The sequence below is a fragment of the Pelobates fuscus genome, chromosome 6, assembly GCF_036172605.1.
Source record: "Pelobates fuscus isolate aPelFus1 chromosome 6, aPelFus1.pri, whole genome shotgun sequence".
Lineage (NCBI taxonomy): Eukaryota > Metazoa > Chordata > Amphibia > Anura > Pelobatidae > Pelobates > Pelobates fuscus.
In genome coordinates, this window is record NC_086322.1 from 301933434 (window position 1) to 301950268 (window position 16835).

At 46.4% G+C, this 16835-nt stretch overlaps 1 protein-coding gene across 3 annotated transcripts; it reads left to right on the forward strand.

Moving 5' to 3' along the window:
* Nucleotides 1-8547: 8547 nt before the first annotated feature.
* Nucleotides 8548-15581, forward strand: APCDD1L (APC down-regulated 1 like). 3 transcript variants are annotated; one of them, XM_063459650.1, is made up of 4 exons: nt 8548-8682; nt 10594-10777; nt 13088-13619; nt 14016-15581. In XM_063459650.1, exons 1-4 carry the CDS (start codon nt 8646-8648, stop codon nt 14760-14762), a joined length of 1500 nt encoding a protein of 499 aa, XP_063315720.1. In that variant the 5' UTR covers nt 8548-8645; the 3' UTR covers nt 14763-15581. The 3 variants fall into 3 exon arrangements, with proteins under 3 accessions (XP_063315720.1, XP_063315721.1, XP_063315719.1); XM_063459651.1 differs by having other exon boundaries at nt 8642-8673; XM_063459649.1 differs by lacking the exon at nt 8548-8682 and having other exon boundaries at nt 9213-10777.
* Nucleotides 15582-16835: the final 1254 nt, after the last annotated feature.

Below are 16835 nucleotides of genomic sequence, written 5' to 3' on the forward strand. Positions count from 1 at the left end.
TCTCGCTGTGATGCTGGCCGTGGCTGGTATTAATGGTGTATAATCTAGCTGTGACGCTGGCCGTGGCTGGTATTAATGGTGTATAATCTCGCTGTGACGCTGGCCGTGGCTGGTATTAATGGTGTATAATCTTGTTGTGACACTGGCCATAGCTGGTATCAGTGGTGTATAATCTCGCTGTGACGCTGGCCGTGGCTGGTATCAGTGGTGTATAATCGCGCTGTGACGCTGGCCGTGGCTGGTATTTGTGGTGTATAATATCGCTGTGACGCTGGCCGTGGCTGGTATTAGTGGTGTATAATCTCGCTGTGATGCTGGCCGTGGCTGGTATTAATGGTGTATAATCTAGCTGTGACGCTGGCCGTGGCTGGTATTAGTGGTGTATAATCTAGCTGTGACGCTGGCCGTAGCTGGTATTTGCGGTGTATAATATCGCTGTGAAGCTGGCCGTGGCTGGTATTAGTGGTGTATAATCTCGCTGTGATGCTGGCCGTGGCTGGTATTAATGGTGTATAATCTAGCTGTGACGCTGGCCGTGGCTGGTATTAGTGGTGTATAATCTAGCTGTGACGCTGGCCGTGGCTGGTATTAGTGGTATATAATATCGCTGTGATGCTGGCCGTAGCTGGTATTAGTGGTGTATAATCTTGCTGTGACGCTGGCCATGGATGGTATTAGTGGTGTATAATCTAGCTGTGACGCTGGCCGTGGCTGGTATTAGTGGTGTATAATCTCGCTGTGATGCTGGCTGTGGCTGGTATTAATGGTGTATAATCTAGCTGTGACGCTGACCGTGGCTGGTATTAATGGTGTATAATCGCGCTGTGATGCTGGCCGTGGCTGGTATTAGTGGTGTATATTCTCGCTGTGATGCTGGCCGTAGCTGGTATTAGTGGTGTATAATCTCGCTGTGACGCTGGCCGTAGCTGGTATTAGTGGTGTATAATCTCGCGGTGACGCTGGCCGTAGCTGGTATTAGTGGTGTATAATCTTGTTGTGATACTGGCTGTGGCTGGTATTAATGGTGTACAATCTCGTTGTGACGCTGGCCGTGGCTGGTATTAGCGGGGTATAATCTCGCTGTGACGCTGGCTTTGGCTGGTATTAATGGTGTATAATCTTGTTGTGATACTGGCCGTAGCTGGTATCAGTGGTGTATAATCTCGCTGTGACGCTGGCCGTGGCTGGTATCAGTGGTGTATAATCGCACTGTGACGCTGGCCGTGGCTGGTATTTGTGGTGTATAATATCGCTGTGATGCTGGCCGTGGCTGGTATTAATGGTGTATAATCTCGCTGTGACGCTGGCCGTGGCTGGTATTAGTGGTGTATAATCTCGCCGTGAAGCTGGCCGTAGCTGTTATTAGTGGTGTATAATCTTGCTGTGACGCTGGCCATGGATGGTATTAGTGGTGTATAATCTAGCTGTGACGCTGGCCGTGACTGGTATTAGTGGTGTATAATCTCGCTGTGACGCTGGCCGTGGCTGGTATTAGTGGTGTAGAATCTAGCTGTGACTCTGGCCGTGGCTGGTATTAATGGTGTATAATCTCGCTGTGATGCTGGCCGTGGCTGGTATTAGTGGTGTATAATCTAGCTGTGATGCTGGCCGTGACTGGTATTAGTGGTGTATAATCTCATTGTGATGCTGGCCGTGGCTGGTATTAGTGGTGTATAATCTCGCTGTGACGCTGGCCGAGGCTGGTATTGGTGTATAATCTAGCTGTGACGCTTGCCGTGGCTGGTATTAGTGGTGTATAATCTCATTGTGACGCTGGCCGTGACTGGTATTAGTGGTGTATAATCTCGCTGTGATGTTGGCCGTGGCTGGTATTAGTGGTGTATAATCTAGCTGTGACGCTGACCGTGGCTGGTATTAATGGTGTATAATCTCGTTGTGACGCTGGCCGTGGCTGGTATTAATGGTGTATAATCTCGTTGTGACGCTGGCCGTGGCTGGTATTAATGGTGGTGTATAATCTCGTTGTGACGCTGGCCGTGGCTGGTATTGGTGTATAATCTCGCTGTGACGCTGGCCGTGACTGGTATTAGTGGTGTATAATCTCGCTGTGACGCTGGCCGTGGCTGGTATTAGTGGTGTATAATCTAGCTGTGATGCTGGCCGTGACTGGTATTAGTGGTGTATAATCTCATTGTGATGCTGGCCGTGGCTGGTATTAGTGGTGTATAATCTCGCTGTGACGCTGGCCGAGGCTGGTATTGGTGTATAATCTAGCTGTGACGCTTGCCGTGGCTGGTATTAGTGGTGTATAATCTCATTGTGACGCTGGCCGTGACTGGTATTAGTGGTGTATAATCTCGCTGTGATGTTGGCCGTGGCTGGTATTAGTGGTGTATAATCTAGCTGTGACGCTGACCGTGGCTGGTATTAATGGTGTATAATCTCGTTGTGACGCTGGCCGTGGCTGGTATTAATGGTGTATAATCTCGTTGTGACGCTGGCCGTGGCTGGTATTAATGGTGGTGTATAATCTCGTTGTGACGCTGGCCGTGGCTGGTATTGGTGTATAATCTAGCTGTGACGTTGGCCGTGGCTGGTATTAGTGGTGTATATTCTCGTTGTGACGCTGGCCGTGGCTGGTATTAGTGGTGTATAATCTCGCTGTGACGCTGGCCGTGGCTGGTATTAGCCGTGTATAATCTAGCTGTGACGCTGGCCGTAGCTGGTATTAGTGGTGTAAAATCTCGCTGTGACGCTGGCCGAGGCTGGTATTAGCGGTGTGTAATCTCGCTGTGACACTGGCCGTGGCTGGTATTAGTGGTGTATAATCTCGCTGTGACACTGGCCGTGGCTGGTATTAGTGGTGTATAATCTAGCTGTGACGCTGACCGTGGCTGGTATTAATGGTGTATAATCTCGCTGTGACGCTGGCCGAGGCTGATATTGGTGTATAATCTCGCTGTGACGCTGGCCGAGGCTGATATTGCTGTATAATCTAGCTGTGATGCTGGCCGTGGCTGGTATTAGCGGTGTGTAATCTCGCTGTGACGCTGGCCGTGGCTTGTATTAGCGGTGTATAATCTAGCTGTGACGCTGGCCATGGCTGGTATTAGCGGTGTGTAATCTCGCTGTGACGCTGACCGTGGCTGGTATTAATGGTGTATAATCTCGTTGTGACGCTGGCCGTGGCTGGTATTAGCGGTGTATAATCTAGCTGTGACGCTGGCCGTGGCTGGTATTAGTGGTGTATAATCTCGTTGTGACGCTGGCCGTGGCTGGTATTGGTGTATAATCTAGCTGTGATGCTGGCCGTGGCTGGTATTAATGGTGTATAATCTCGCTGTGACGCTGGCCGAGGCTGGTATTAGCGGTGTATAATCTCGCTGTGACACTGGCCGTGGCTGGTATTAGTGGTGTATAATCTCGCTGTGACGCTGGCCGAGGCTGGTATTAGCGGTGTATAATCTCGCTGTGACGCTGGCCGTGGCTGGTATTAGTGGTGTATAATCTCGCTGTGACACTGGCCGTGGCTGGTATTAGTGGTGTATAATCTCGCTGTGACACTGGCCGTGGCTGGTATTAGCGGTGTATAATCTCGCTGTGACACTGGCCGTGGCTGGTATCAGTGGTGTATTAGTGGTGTATACTCCACTGGCCGTGGATGGTATTTGTGGTTGAAATGCCTGGCTCCATTATAAACTAGTTTGTGGCTACAGTGAGGATCAGAAAGATATTGGCACTGTAGACACAGTGTTCATTCCAGCAGAAGGATTAAATAATTGTGGGCACTCTGCTCGGCCAGAACATGAAGAAACCCTTTAACTGTTTCCTTCCTCTGATTGGTTCTTTTGTTGGTTTTGGGCGCTTTGTTAGTAGTCAAACAGCAATAAATTCCAATTGTTAGCGTTGGAAGCCAAATGCAACAGGTAACAGCCCACACGGGTGGAAAATAGCGCAAGGTAAACTAATATTGCTGAGCCCTCTATCATCCGAATACACAACATGGGCCAAAAGGCAGAGACATGGAGACAGGCTCTGCATTAGAGAGGGCTCATATTCCAGGAATAATATACTGATGGCACTTCAGCAAGAAAGGGATTGTATCAAAACTAAAACGGGGGAGAAAAGGAATCAGATCGAATCACATCCCAATACTGTCTGACTGATTGTGCTATATTCTTATGGAGTCATTTAATTTATTGCTGTGGAGCTCTGTGATACAGTCATACACACTGCGCATTACTGTGAGTTTTATTACTGTAGAGCTCTGTGATATCCTCATACACACTGCACGTTACTGTGAGTTTTATTACTGTGGAGCTCTGTGATACACATACACACTGCACGTTACTGTGAGTTTTATTGCTGTGGAGCTCTGTGATATCCTCATACACACTGCACGTTACTGTGAGTTTTATTGCTGTGGAGCTCTGTGATACGCTCATACACACTGTGTATTGCTGTGAGTTTTATTGCTGTGGAGCTCTGTGATATCCTCATACACACTGCGCATTACTGTGAGTTTTATTACTGTGGAGCTCTGTGATACACATACACACTGCACGTTACTGTGAGTTTATTGCTGTAGAGCTCTGTGATATGCTCATACAGACTGCGCATTACTGTGAGTTTTATTGCTGTGGAGCTCTGTGATACGCTCATACACACCGTCCATTGCTATGATACAGCCATACACGCTGTATATTTAAACAAACAGGAATATAAATGTGTATATATAGAGTGAAGGAGCTTTTGTCCGGATGAAGGACACTTGGAATGTGTTATGAAGTCTGCTAATCTACTGAAAGATATCCCATGTAGGTAGCGCGTATTAATGGACTATATTTAATAGCAGGTGGTATGTGTGACGGTGAGACCCCCCATTCCGACTCTTGATCTGCCAGCCCGAGGCCTGTTAGCAGCCATCTTATCATTCTGGGGAATGCTGTGATGGATGGATAATAGGCTGAGCACAGATAAACACCAGAGGACAGAGAATGTCTCTATCACTCCGTATGGCGTTGTGTGAGTGATTCCTCGGAGTGCGCTGTGACCTGTCTATCTGAGTGTGAACTCAATGTGTCGGCTTTGTGCACAGATAGTACAGAGACTGGTGGCCCATCCAGTGTGCGCAGAGAAACACTGAAACACTTTATCACTCGGCTGATATTCGCTTTCTGTGTTTAATGTAAATAGCGCCGACCCATCCTCAGGGACCGGGTTCATGCAGTCAGCAGTGTTTACTGGGAGCCCAGAGACACCTCCTGGTACAAAGTATCAGAACAAGGGTCACCAGTGTGATCTTCATGCACTTCATGTTATCAGCCACTAGAGGGTGTTAGCGTGTCCATTTCAATGTTATGTCTTCCATATCTTGCAGAATGCATTTGCTCCGAGGGAAGGTATACAGTAGTTATAGTTACTCAGTATGCATTACCCATATATTGTTGAATGAGTGTATTGATTTGCATCTGGCATCTGCTGGGGAAGCAATTTACCGTAGATAGATGGGGAAAACGGTTCTTATCTGCCGTCACATTCTATGTTTCTATGTATAATAATACTGGAGTGTCCTGCTTTTACATTTATTTTCAACCTTACATTCTGCTGTGCATTGCTTTCCTTGCTCACACTCTTTAACTGAGAACGTTTGTGTTACCAATAGGGGTAGCATTGGGAGGCTTGTGGACATGTACAGCGTACAATTAATGCGACACTGCCCCAATCAAATGCTCTCAATGAGATTCATTTGCGCTATAAACTTTAACTCGGTTATTACAGCAGATGCACCCCAGGAAGACAGCCACTAGAGGCATGCTAACTAGTGATGTCTCGAACAGTTCGGCGGGAACCGTTCGCTGGCAAAGATAGTGTGTTTGCGGTCGTGAACACGTGTGATGTTCGGTCCGCCCCCTATTCGTCATGGAGGTGGGAGGGTCTGGGAGGGAGGGTCTGCTGCTGATTGGCTGGAATGTGTCTGCTGACTGTGAGGTACAGGGTCAAAGTTTACTCAATGATGACGAATAGGGGGCGGACCGAACATCGCACGTGTTCGCGACCGCGAACACACTATCTTCGCCAGCGAACGGTTCCCGCCGAACTGTTCGAGACATCACTAATGCTAACCCTTCTCAACGAAAATGTACTCCGTTCCAGGGTTAACACTATAGGGACATGGCATCCAGACCACATCAATGAAATTGGCGAATATAGAGTCCCTTTAACGATGAACACTCCGGACACCAGGACAACTTCATTGGAATAAAAAAAGTTATGCTGTGAGGAGATCCTCGGGTGCTGATTTACCTCAAGGGGTTAAACAATTAGCGAAAGATTTAACCACAAACTCTTTAATCCAGCGCCCATCAGTGCTGCCCACCGATTTCCGTTGCAGTCCGAGGCTTGACTCAGGGAGCCGCTGGCGCTCTCAGCCTATCAGTAGCTCCCCATTCACAAAGCGGGGTATGCAACATACTGACGTTTCTCTCTGTTTTGTAAATATGGAGCTACTGATCACGCTACTGAGACTCTCTTAGCATATCAGCGGCTGCCAGTCGAGGCTTCCTGATTCAAACTTCGTACTGCAACGGAAGTCGCTGAGCAGAGCTGACGGGCATCGGATGCAAGACTTGTTCGTAAATCATTTAAGCCTTGGAGATAATTCAGTGCCCAGGGACCACCTCACACCATAACAACTTCTATTTATTGAAGATGTTCTGGTGCCCTCAGTGTCCCTTTAAAATGTCTCATATACACAGGATTTCATTTATTTTTAGCAGTTGTATGACAAATATTACAAAAATTTATAGTTTTCAAATTATAACTCTAATAGCAGTCTTTTATCCATTTTTGTTGGGGAATTTCAGACTGTACGTTCTACTTCTGTAAAGATCCCAGATTTATATTCTGTCCAACCCCACGTCCCCCCATGTAGACCCTCTGCAATTTAATAAGATATCGGATCCAAAAACAGACATGCCAATTTTATTTTTCATTTCTTGGGGAAAATAGACTGTAACAGCATGTAGCTCAGTATCTCACTGTGTGGCTGTGTAGGGATATGTGACCGAATGTGGTACTGAGTGTGTATCTGTGAATACCTTGTGTGTATCCCTATGTATGTATGAGTGGGGGAGACCGTGAATGAAATGCCAAAGCGTTGTATTAATAATCTGTGTGTCTCTGGCTGCTCAAACTGCAAGTCTCCTCCTCTCTATTTAACTGCCTCATTCCAATAACTAGAACTGCACACTGTGCTCAGAGCCTCAGCACAAACACCCATCATCCCAGCACAGTGTGCTCAGAGCCTCAGCACAAACACCCATCATCCCAGCACAGTGTGCTCAGAGCCTCAGCACAAACACCCATCATCCCAGCACAGTGTGCTCAGAGCCTCAGCACAAACTCCCAGCACAGTGTGCTCAGAGCCTCAGCACAAACACCCATCATCCCAGCACAGTGTGCTCAGAGCATCAACACCAGGACCCATCATCCAGCACAGTGCGCGTACACGGCTTCAACACCAGGACCCATCATCCCAGCACAGTGCGGGTACACGGCTTCAACACCAGGACCCATCATCCCAGCACAGTGCGCGTACACGGCTTCAACACCAGGACCCATCATCCCAGCACAGTGCGGGTACACGGCTTCAACACCAGGACCCATCATCCCAGCACAGTGTGCGTACACGGCTTCAACACCAGGACCCATCATCCCAGCACAGTGCGTATACGCGGCTTCAACACCAGGACCCATCGTCCCAGCACAGTGCGGGTACACGGCTTCAACACCAGGACCCATCATACCAGCACAGTGTTATACACAGAGCTTCAACATCAGGATCCATCATCCCAGCACAGTGTGTGTACACGGCTTCCACACCAGGACCCATCATCTCCAGCACAGCGTGTGCACACAGCTCTGAGTGCATCTAGTCCCATAAACTGATCCCAGCTCAATGTGTAGCCAGCACAATGGACCGATCCCAGCTCTGTGCGTAGCCAGCCCAATGGACCGATCTCAGCTCTGTGTGTAGCCAGCTCAGTGGACTGATCCCAGCTCTGTGCGTAGCCAGCCCAATGGACTCAATCCCAGCTCAATGTGTAGCCAGCCCAATGGACTGATCCCAGCTCTGTGCGTAGCCAGCCCAATGGACTGATCCCAGCTCTGTGTGTAGCTAGTCCAATGGACTGATCCCAGCTCTGTGCGTAGCCAGCCCAATGGACTGATCCCAGCTCTGTGTGTAGCCAGTCCAATGGACTGATCCCAGCTCTGTGCGTAGCCAGCCCAATGGACTGATCCCAGCTCTGTGTGTAGCCAGCTCAGTGGATTGATCTCAGCTCAGTGGATTGATCTCAGCCCAATGGACTGATCCCAGCTCTGTGTGTAGCCAGCCCAATGGACTGATCCCAGCTCTGTGCGTAGCCAGCCCAATGGACTGATCCCAGCTCTGTGTGTAGCCAGCTCAGTGGATTGATCTCAGCTCAGTGGATTGATCTCAGCTCAGTGGATTGATCTCAGCTCAGTGGATTGATCCCAGCTCTGTGTAGCCAGCTCAGTGGATTGATCCCAGCTCTGTGTAGCCAGCTCAGTGGATTGATCTCAGCTCAGTGGACTGATCCCAGTTTATATACATTGTGCAATTGTTGCTCACGTCTAGACTCCGGGGAGTGTGTGGCAGGATGGCCAAAACGTACTGCTTTCTGGGATGTTTTCTAGGTAGGTGGAAACGTTTGGTTCTATATTTATACCACTATAAAGAATATATTTCATATTGTTCTGTATCCGGTCCCAGCAGGTGACATGGGTAGGAGCAGTTTGCTCACTCGAACACATTTATAAATGGAAGATATTTGTTTGATACTAATAACAGCTAACAAGTTCTGTGCAGAATACAGAGCCAGAGCCAAGTGCTACAAGAATTTTTCTTAGAAACTAGCAGATTGGTCCTGCTCATTGCCCCACTTTTAGCTCTGTGCCCTATGGGTAGTAAGGAGTGTCTCCTGCGGGATTCAGGTAAAGGGTAAAATCACACAATGTTTAGTGGTATTACCGCTATGTCGTCACCTGTGTTTAGATGTTTTAAAGCAGGGGTCCTCAAACTCCGGCCCCCTGAACTACAACTCCCATGATTCTCTGGCTATCTATGTAATTCAAAGAATCATGGGAGTTGTAGTTCAGCAACATCTGGGGGCCGGAGTTTGAGGACCCCTGTTTTAAAGCAATGACTTTATTCTCCTGGAGAAACTCCATACCATGCATCCATAGGCGTTGTTAATGGGGATTTGGGAGCTGAAGCTCTTTACCCTTTGATCTCTAGAATTAGTGGAGCGGGCTGGGGGACGTTTGTGTGTTTATTCATGTTTAATTTTACATCAAGTATCTGCTTCTCAAAGCAGCCATCAATTATAAAACAAAGATTAGTGGTATAGTGCCCCCCAGGTGACTGTAAGGTAGCGTGATGGGAATGCATTGAGTATCTGCAAGGTCAATATTTGGTATGTCTATACGTTTGGGCTAAGGAATAATATAGCCATTACAGCCATCCAAGAGTAGTGGGAGTTTTAGTGCAGGACTAATTTCTGGGGGGGTAGGTTTAGCTGAAAGAAAAACAAACAATAATTGAGAGGTAGACCTCACCAAAGCCCAGTCCATTCACTAAACCCATGACATGTGGAGGAACTTTGAAATCTTCTACCAATGAATGTGCTTAGTGGGCTCATCCTTCCAGCTGGGACCACAGACATTATCTTGTAGACTCTCTTTGAAGCGGACATTGTGTAGAAGTTTCCTAAATTCACTTGGAGGCTTTTTGTCTGCCCATGCAATGCTTCCACGCTGTCAGATAAACATTGAGGACTCATAAGGGGCTAAAATGTTTTCATAAGCTGAAGCTTGTTATTATTCCGGTTAATTCCTTGGGAGGGAAGACATTAAGCTGTCCGTGGGACGCTTAGAACATGACCCCGGACAATTCATCCTTCAAATAATAGATTAAAACAAGTTTGAAATGCAAATCCTTCCACAGGCAGCAAAGTTCTGTGTGTGTTCTATGGATTCTTTTATTTGGGAAAGATCCAACATTGGAAATGGAAGCTCCCAGCTTTACCATTTTAATTCTCAGAACCATTATTTACAATCTGTGGGACATATTTTCCAAGCGACCCAATCTTGTTAGCTCTATATGTTGTGTTACGTTTGGACATCATAGATTAAAATAAAAACGTTTCAGACGTGAATATTGGAACTGCAGATATAATCATGGCAGACCCACAATTATCAGTAGTCCTAATAATGCCCAAATGTATTTTATTTGCCACGAAAACTGGGGCAGCCTCCACTGGAAGTGATCAATCAGAGTATTAGTGAAATGGTCTTGTTTACTACTTGTCAAATTAACAATATTACCAGACTTCATTACATGATGTAAAATACCACAAAATGTGACAAACGGAGAGTGGATCCCATAACCACAAACAAACCTTCAAAAGAAACCCATATAGTAAAATCCCACATGGAGTGTTTACATTCTCCTCCCCTATAGCGTTATCTCTATATAGCTACATGTTATGATGTGCTGTGATGAAATGAGATTATTCAATGTCAGGTTAATAACTGTCCCGTTTTCAGGACTTGTCGCTGGAGTCGCTGGAAGGAAACTCTGGGAAGTACCCGATCCAATGGAGCAAATTCCCAGCTCTGCCGGACTGAAAGGGGAGGACCAGTGTCTTTACCAACTGCACCACCTACAGGACGGGGCACGTATTACTGCTCTGCTACCTCCCAGTATCGAAGGCAACTGGATCTCCACAGGGTGAGCTTCTAGAACGTGGCCTTGACCTGGGTGTTAGTGGATAATGGACACTACTAACCTGCTACATAGTGAGCAGGAAACACATCGCCATCTAACATGTGTGACAAACTAATGTAACCTGACTAGACATGCATGGTAACCACCTCCACCCCATAATACCACATGTAATAACTAGAGGTGCATGGTACCTACCTCCATCCCATAATACCAGATGTAATAACTAGACGTGCATGGTACCTACCTCCATCCCATAATACCACATGTAATGAATAGACATGCATGGTACCTACCTCCATCACATAACACTACATGTATTGACTAGACGTGCATGGTACCTACCTCCATGCCATAATACCACATGTAATGACTAGACGTGCATGGTACCTACCTCCATGCCATAATACCACATGTAATGACTAGACGTGCATGGTACCTACCTCCATCCCATAATACCACATGTAATGACTAGACGTGCGTGGTACCTACCTCCTTCCCATAATACCACATGTAATGACTAGACGTGCATGGTACCTACCTCCATCCCATAATACCACAGGTAACTACTAGACGTGCATGGTGCCTACCTCCATCCCATAATACCACATGTGATGACTAGACGTGCGTGGTACCTACCTCCATCCCATAATACCACATGTAATGACTAGACGTGCATGGTACCTACCTCCATCCCATAATACCAGATGTAATAACTAGACGTGCATGGTGCCTACCTCCGCACCATAATATTACATGTATTGACTAGACGTGCATGGTACCTACCTCCACTCCATAATACTACATGTAATGACTAGACATGCATGGTACCTACCTCCATCCCATAATACCACATGTAATGACTAGACGTGCATGGTACCTACCTCCATCCCATAATACCACATGTGATGACTAGACGTGCATGGTACCTACCTCCATCCCATAATACCACATGTGATGACTAGACGTGCATGGTACCTACCTCCATCCCATAATACCACATGTGATGACTAGACGTGCATGGTACCTACCTCCACTCCATAATACTACATGTAATGACTAGACGTGCATGGTACCTACCTCCATCCCATAATACCACATGTAATGACTAGACGTGCATGGTACCTACCTCCACTCCATTATACTACATGTAATGACTAGATGTGTATGGTACCTACCTCCACTCCATAATACTACATGTAATGACTAGATGTGTATGGTACCTACCTCGACTCCATAATACTACATGTAATGACTAGATGTGTATGGTACCTACCTCCACTCCATAATACTACATGTAATGACTAGACGTGCATGGTACCTACCTCCACTCCATAATACTACATGTAATGACTAGACGTGCATGGTACCTACCTCCACTCCATAATACTACATGTAATGACTAGATGTGTATGGTACCTACCTCCACTCCATAATACTACATGTAATGACTAGACGTGCATGGTACCTACCTCCACTCCATTATACTACATGTAATGGCTAGATGTGTATGGTACCTACCTCCACTCCATAATACTACATGTAATGACTAGACGTGCATGGTACCTACCTCCACTCCATTATACTACATGTAATGACTAGACGTGTATGGGACCTACCTCCACTCCATAATATTACATGTAATGACTAGACATTCATGGTACCTACCTCCATCCCATAATACCACACATAACAAGCTAATGTAACAGGACTAGACATGCACTATATGCACTAATACCTAGAGAGGGCCAGATGGTTTAATGTACATGGCAGGGACAAGGTCTCCGATTCTGCTTCCTGTCAATGTCTAGATATCACAAGGCCAGTGTTTGTCTAGTAATCTACCCCTCTCTCCCGGGAATATTACATCCATTCCAACCTCGCTCTTTATCATCACTTTTAATAGAAGGAAGAAATTGATTTCCCTAACTCTTCAAAAATAAATCACTTTAATGTAATTTTTACATCATCCAGGGGTGTCATCAAAGGAGAGTCTACCTCATCTCCTGTCCCTGGAAGCAGATTTCAAAGGTTATTTTTATTTAACTGGTTTTAAAGTCAGATGGAGCCATTTCCCGTAAACTTGGTGCTTTGTAATTAGAATAAGTATGGGTCGGTGTCTAGTACCAATCTTAAACTTATCTCATCCACTTTCATGTGTTTGTTTTTCCTTTAAATTGGTCGACAAGTTGGACCTTTGTGTTAAAAATGACCCAGGGTTCTATTCATCAACTATGTTCTCGTTAAATATAAAAATTATTTTAGAAACGAGGTTCCAATGCACACCATCCTGACTTGCACTTTCTTTACGGATAGGTGTGAAGTCCGCCCTGGACCTGAATTCCTCACAAGATCCTACACGTTCTATCCAAATCGTTTATTCAAAGCCCTGCAATTCTACTATGGAGACCATGACTGCAGGAAGCCCTCCTACTCCTTAGTGATCAAAGGAAAGGTACGGCTGCGCCAAGCCTCCTGGATAACAAGGGGTGCTACGGAGGCAGATTACAGCCTGCACAAAGTCGGGGTGATCTTCTACAGCCAGGAAGCAATGAGCCACATTGCAGCTCAGATGAACCGGACATGTGCTGGGTTTGTGTCTTCCGGACGGCCTTGGGCACCTGGTAGAGTGTACGAACTTCTCAGTGCCAAGGCAGACAGGGATTGTACGGCCGCCATTGGATTTACCATGCATGAACTAAGCCTGGTCCGAGCGGAAAAGCAATACAATGCCCCCCATGTGGGGGCTTTGGTGGAGAAGCTCTTCCTCGGAGACATTCATACTGAGAAGTCGGAGAGAGTCCATTACCGGCCAACCGGATACCAGACGCCCCTGCAAAGTGCAATGGTAGGTGACTGCACCCCAATAACAGGGGAACCGATAACGGTGCCAGTGCTTTATACACCCACTCTCACGGTATGGCGCTTGATACAATAGCTATACATAATGCATGTAATATATGTATCCATTATCAGATCAACAGAGCTCAATGTTTAGTGAATAAATACCACCCACCATTTCTCAAATTTGTTAGAATTGTGATACGATACGAGGTGTGGGTTTTATTTACACATTTATTGAATGGATTTAACGGGGGTGACATGTAATATTTTACGGTAGGATGAAGTGAATCTACCACCAGCCTCCGATGCTGGATTGAAGTCTAGCAGCTCCTGTTACTCAGTATCTTGTGTTCTTTCCTTGCGTTTGTTTGACCAAGGAAATGGTTTTGTCTTTTCACAGTATCACATCCAGCCGTGCCAGGTCTGCCTTCCGATTCTGCGCTCCGATGAACATCACCCACCTGTATTACCTCACGTTCCACACGCCCAGGTGCAGCTCAGCGGGAAATGGGTGAGCAGCCAATGTGAGGTACGCCCCGCCGTCCTCTTCCTCACGCGCTCCTTAACCTTCCACGGGGAGAACCACACGTGGGAAGGATTTTATTACCATTACGCTGACCCACTCTGCAAGCAGCCCACATTCACCCTGTATGCCTCAGGACACTATACTAAAGGAGTCCACTCAGAGCATGTCAGGGGGGGCACAGAACTGATTTTTAAGGTAAGCCACGCTAGGGTCCGACCACTGAACCAGGCCATCCTGTGGATGCTGAACAATGCTCATCATGGCAGCTGTGGCATGTCTGGCAAATGGCGCATAGGGGAAGAACAGGATATCACAGACACAGGCGGTTGCAACGCATTAGGAATTCGGCTACCACACATAGAATATGAACTTTTTAAAACGGAACAGGACAGCAGTGGGCGATCTCTTGTGTACATGGGTGAGAGGCCTACGGATGGGAGCAGCCCAGATACACCAGACAAAAGGCCAACATCCTACCAACCTCCTCTACTCAAGTGTGCTGAGCAGCACTTACCTAGCCACCGCCACGGCATGGCCATCCCGCTGAGCCTATCACCCTTATTGCAGCCCTGCCTGACCCTAATCATTGGGCTCTATGTTTGTCAGGCAGCAATCACCTAGGGTACACCTTCCCACTGAGCCTATCGCCCTCATTGTAGCCCTGTCTGACCCTAATCATTCGGCTCTATGTGAGTATGGCAGCAATCATCCAGGGTACACCATCCCACTGAGCCTATCGCCCTTATTGTAGCCCTGTCTGACTCTAATCATTCGGGCTCTAAATGTGTCAGGCAGCAATCACCTATTGTACAGCTCTTATTGCAGCCCTGCCTGACCCTAACCATTGGGTTCTGTGTGTGTCAGGCAGCAATCACCTAAGGTAGACCATCCCACTGAGCCTATCGCGCTTATTGCATCTCTGCCTGACTCTAACAAACTTACAATATAAATTAAGGTATAAATGGTCCAAACTGGCATTTTGGTTTTTAAGGTACAAAATTTCAACCACTACAGGGTCGTGATTCTCCTACAGTCAAACAAAATGATATAAATGTATTAACTTTAATAATTGCATATCTTGTCAAATATATTGTAAATATGTCTATATGGGTAATGTACTTATATAAAAAAAAAATCTAGAAACTAAGTACAGAGCAGGCTCTTTCATTCAACAATATCCTACACATTCTAGTGGTTTCTGTTTTTAAAAATGTTCAATTCCTGAGATAAACACTGTTTTCGTGAATGTAGGGCTGCCAATCCACCACAAGAAATACTTTCTCCATGACCGGCAATATGTGTCCTGCGACTTTTGCATCTATATTCAGCATGTGACACAATGCTGGTCCAATAGTGGCTGGGTGCATTATATAGACACACACAGACCTGGAATTGGTCCAATAGTGGCTGGGTGCATTATATAGACACACACAGACCTGGAATTGGTCCAATAGTGGCTGGGTGCATTATATGGACACACACAGACCTGGAATTGGTCCAATAGTGGCTGGGTGCATTATATAGACACACACAGACCTGGAATTGGTCCAATAGTGGCTGGGTGCATTATATAGACACACACAGACCTGGAATTGGTCCAATAGTGGCTGGGTGCACTATATAGATACACACAGACCTGGAATTGGTCCAATAGTGGCTGGGTGCATTATATAGACACACACAGACCTGGAATTGGTCCAATAGTGGCTGGGTTCATTATATAGACACACACAGACCTGGAATTGGTCCAATAGTCGCAGGGTGCACTTTATAGACACGCACAGACCTGGAATTGGTCCAATAGTGGCTGGGTGCATTATATGGACACACACAGACCTGGAATTGGTCCAATAGTGGCTGGGTGCATTATATAGACACACACAGACCTGGAATTGGTCCAATAGTGGCTGGGTGCATTATATAGACACACACAGACCTGGAATTGGTCCAATAGTGGCTGGGTGCACTATATAGATACACACAGACCTGGAATTGGTCCAATAGTGGCTGGGTGCATTATATAGACACACACAGACCTGGAATTGGTCCAATAGTGGCTGGGTTCATTATATAGACACACACAGACCTGGAATTGGTCCAATAGTGGCAGGGTGCACTTTATAGACACGCACAGACCTGGAATTGGTCCAATAGTGGCTGGGTGCATTATATGGACACACACAGACCTGGAATTGGTCCAATAGTGGCTGGGTGCATTATATACACACACACAGACCTGTAATTGGTCCCATAGTGGCTGGGTGCATTATATGGACACACACAGACCTGGAATTGGTCCAATAGTGGCTGGGTGCACTATATAGACACACAGACCTGGAATTGGTCCAATAGTGGCTGGGTGCATTATATGGACACACACAGACCTGGAATTGGTCCAATAGTGGCTGGGTGCACTATATAGACACATACAGACCTGGAATTGGTCCAATAGTGGCTGGGTGCATTATATAGACACATACAGACCTGGAATTGGTCCAATAGTGGCTGGGTGCATTATATAGACACATACAGACTTGGGAGTTTCAACCAATTGAAACCAGACTAAAACTACACATTCGGAAAAATTCTCTAACTCGGCAAGTCATCGTTTTGCTATTTTTGCTTTAATTTTTCCATTCAAATGTAATTTACCCAATTTTAGCATTTATTGAAAAACCAACAGTGTCAAAGCTC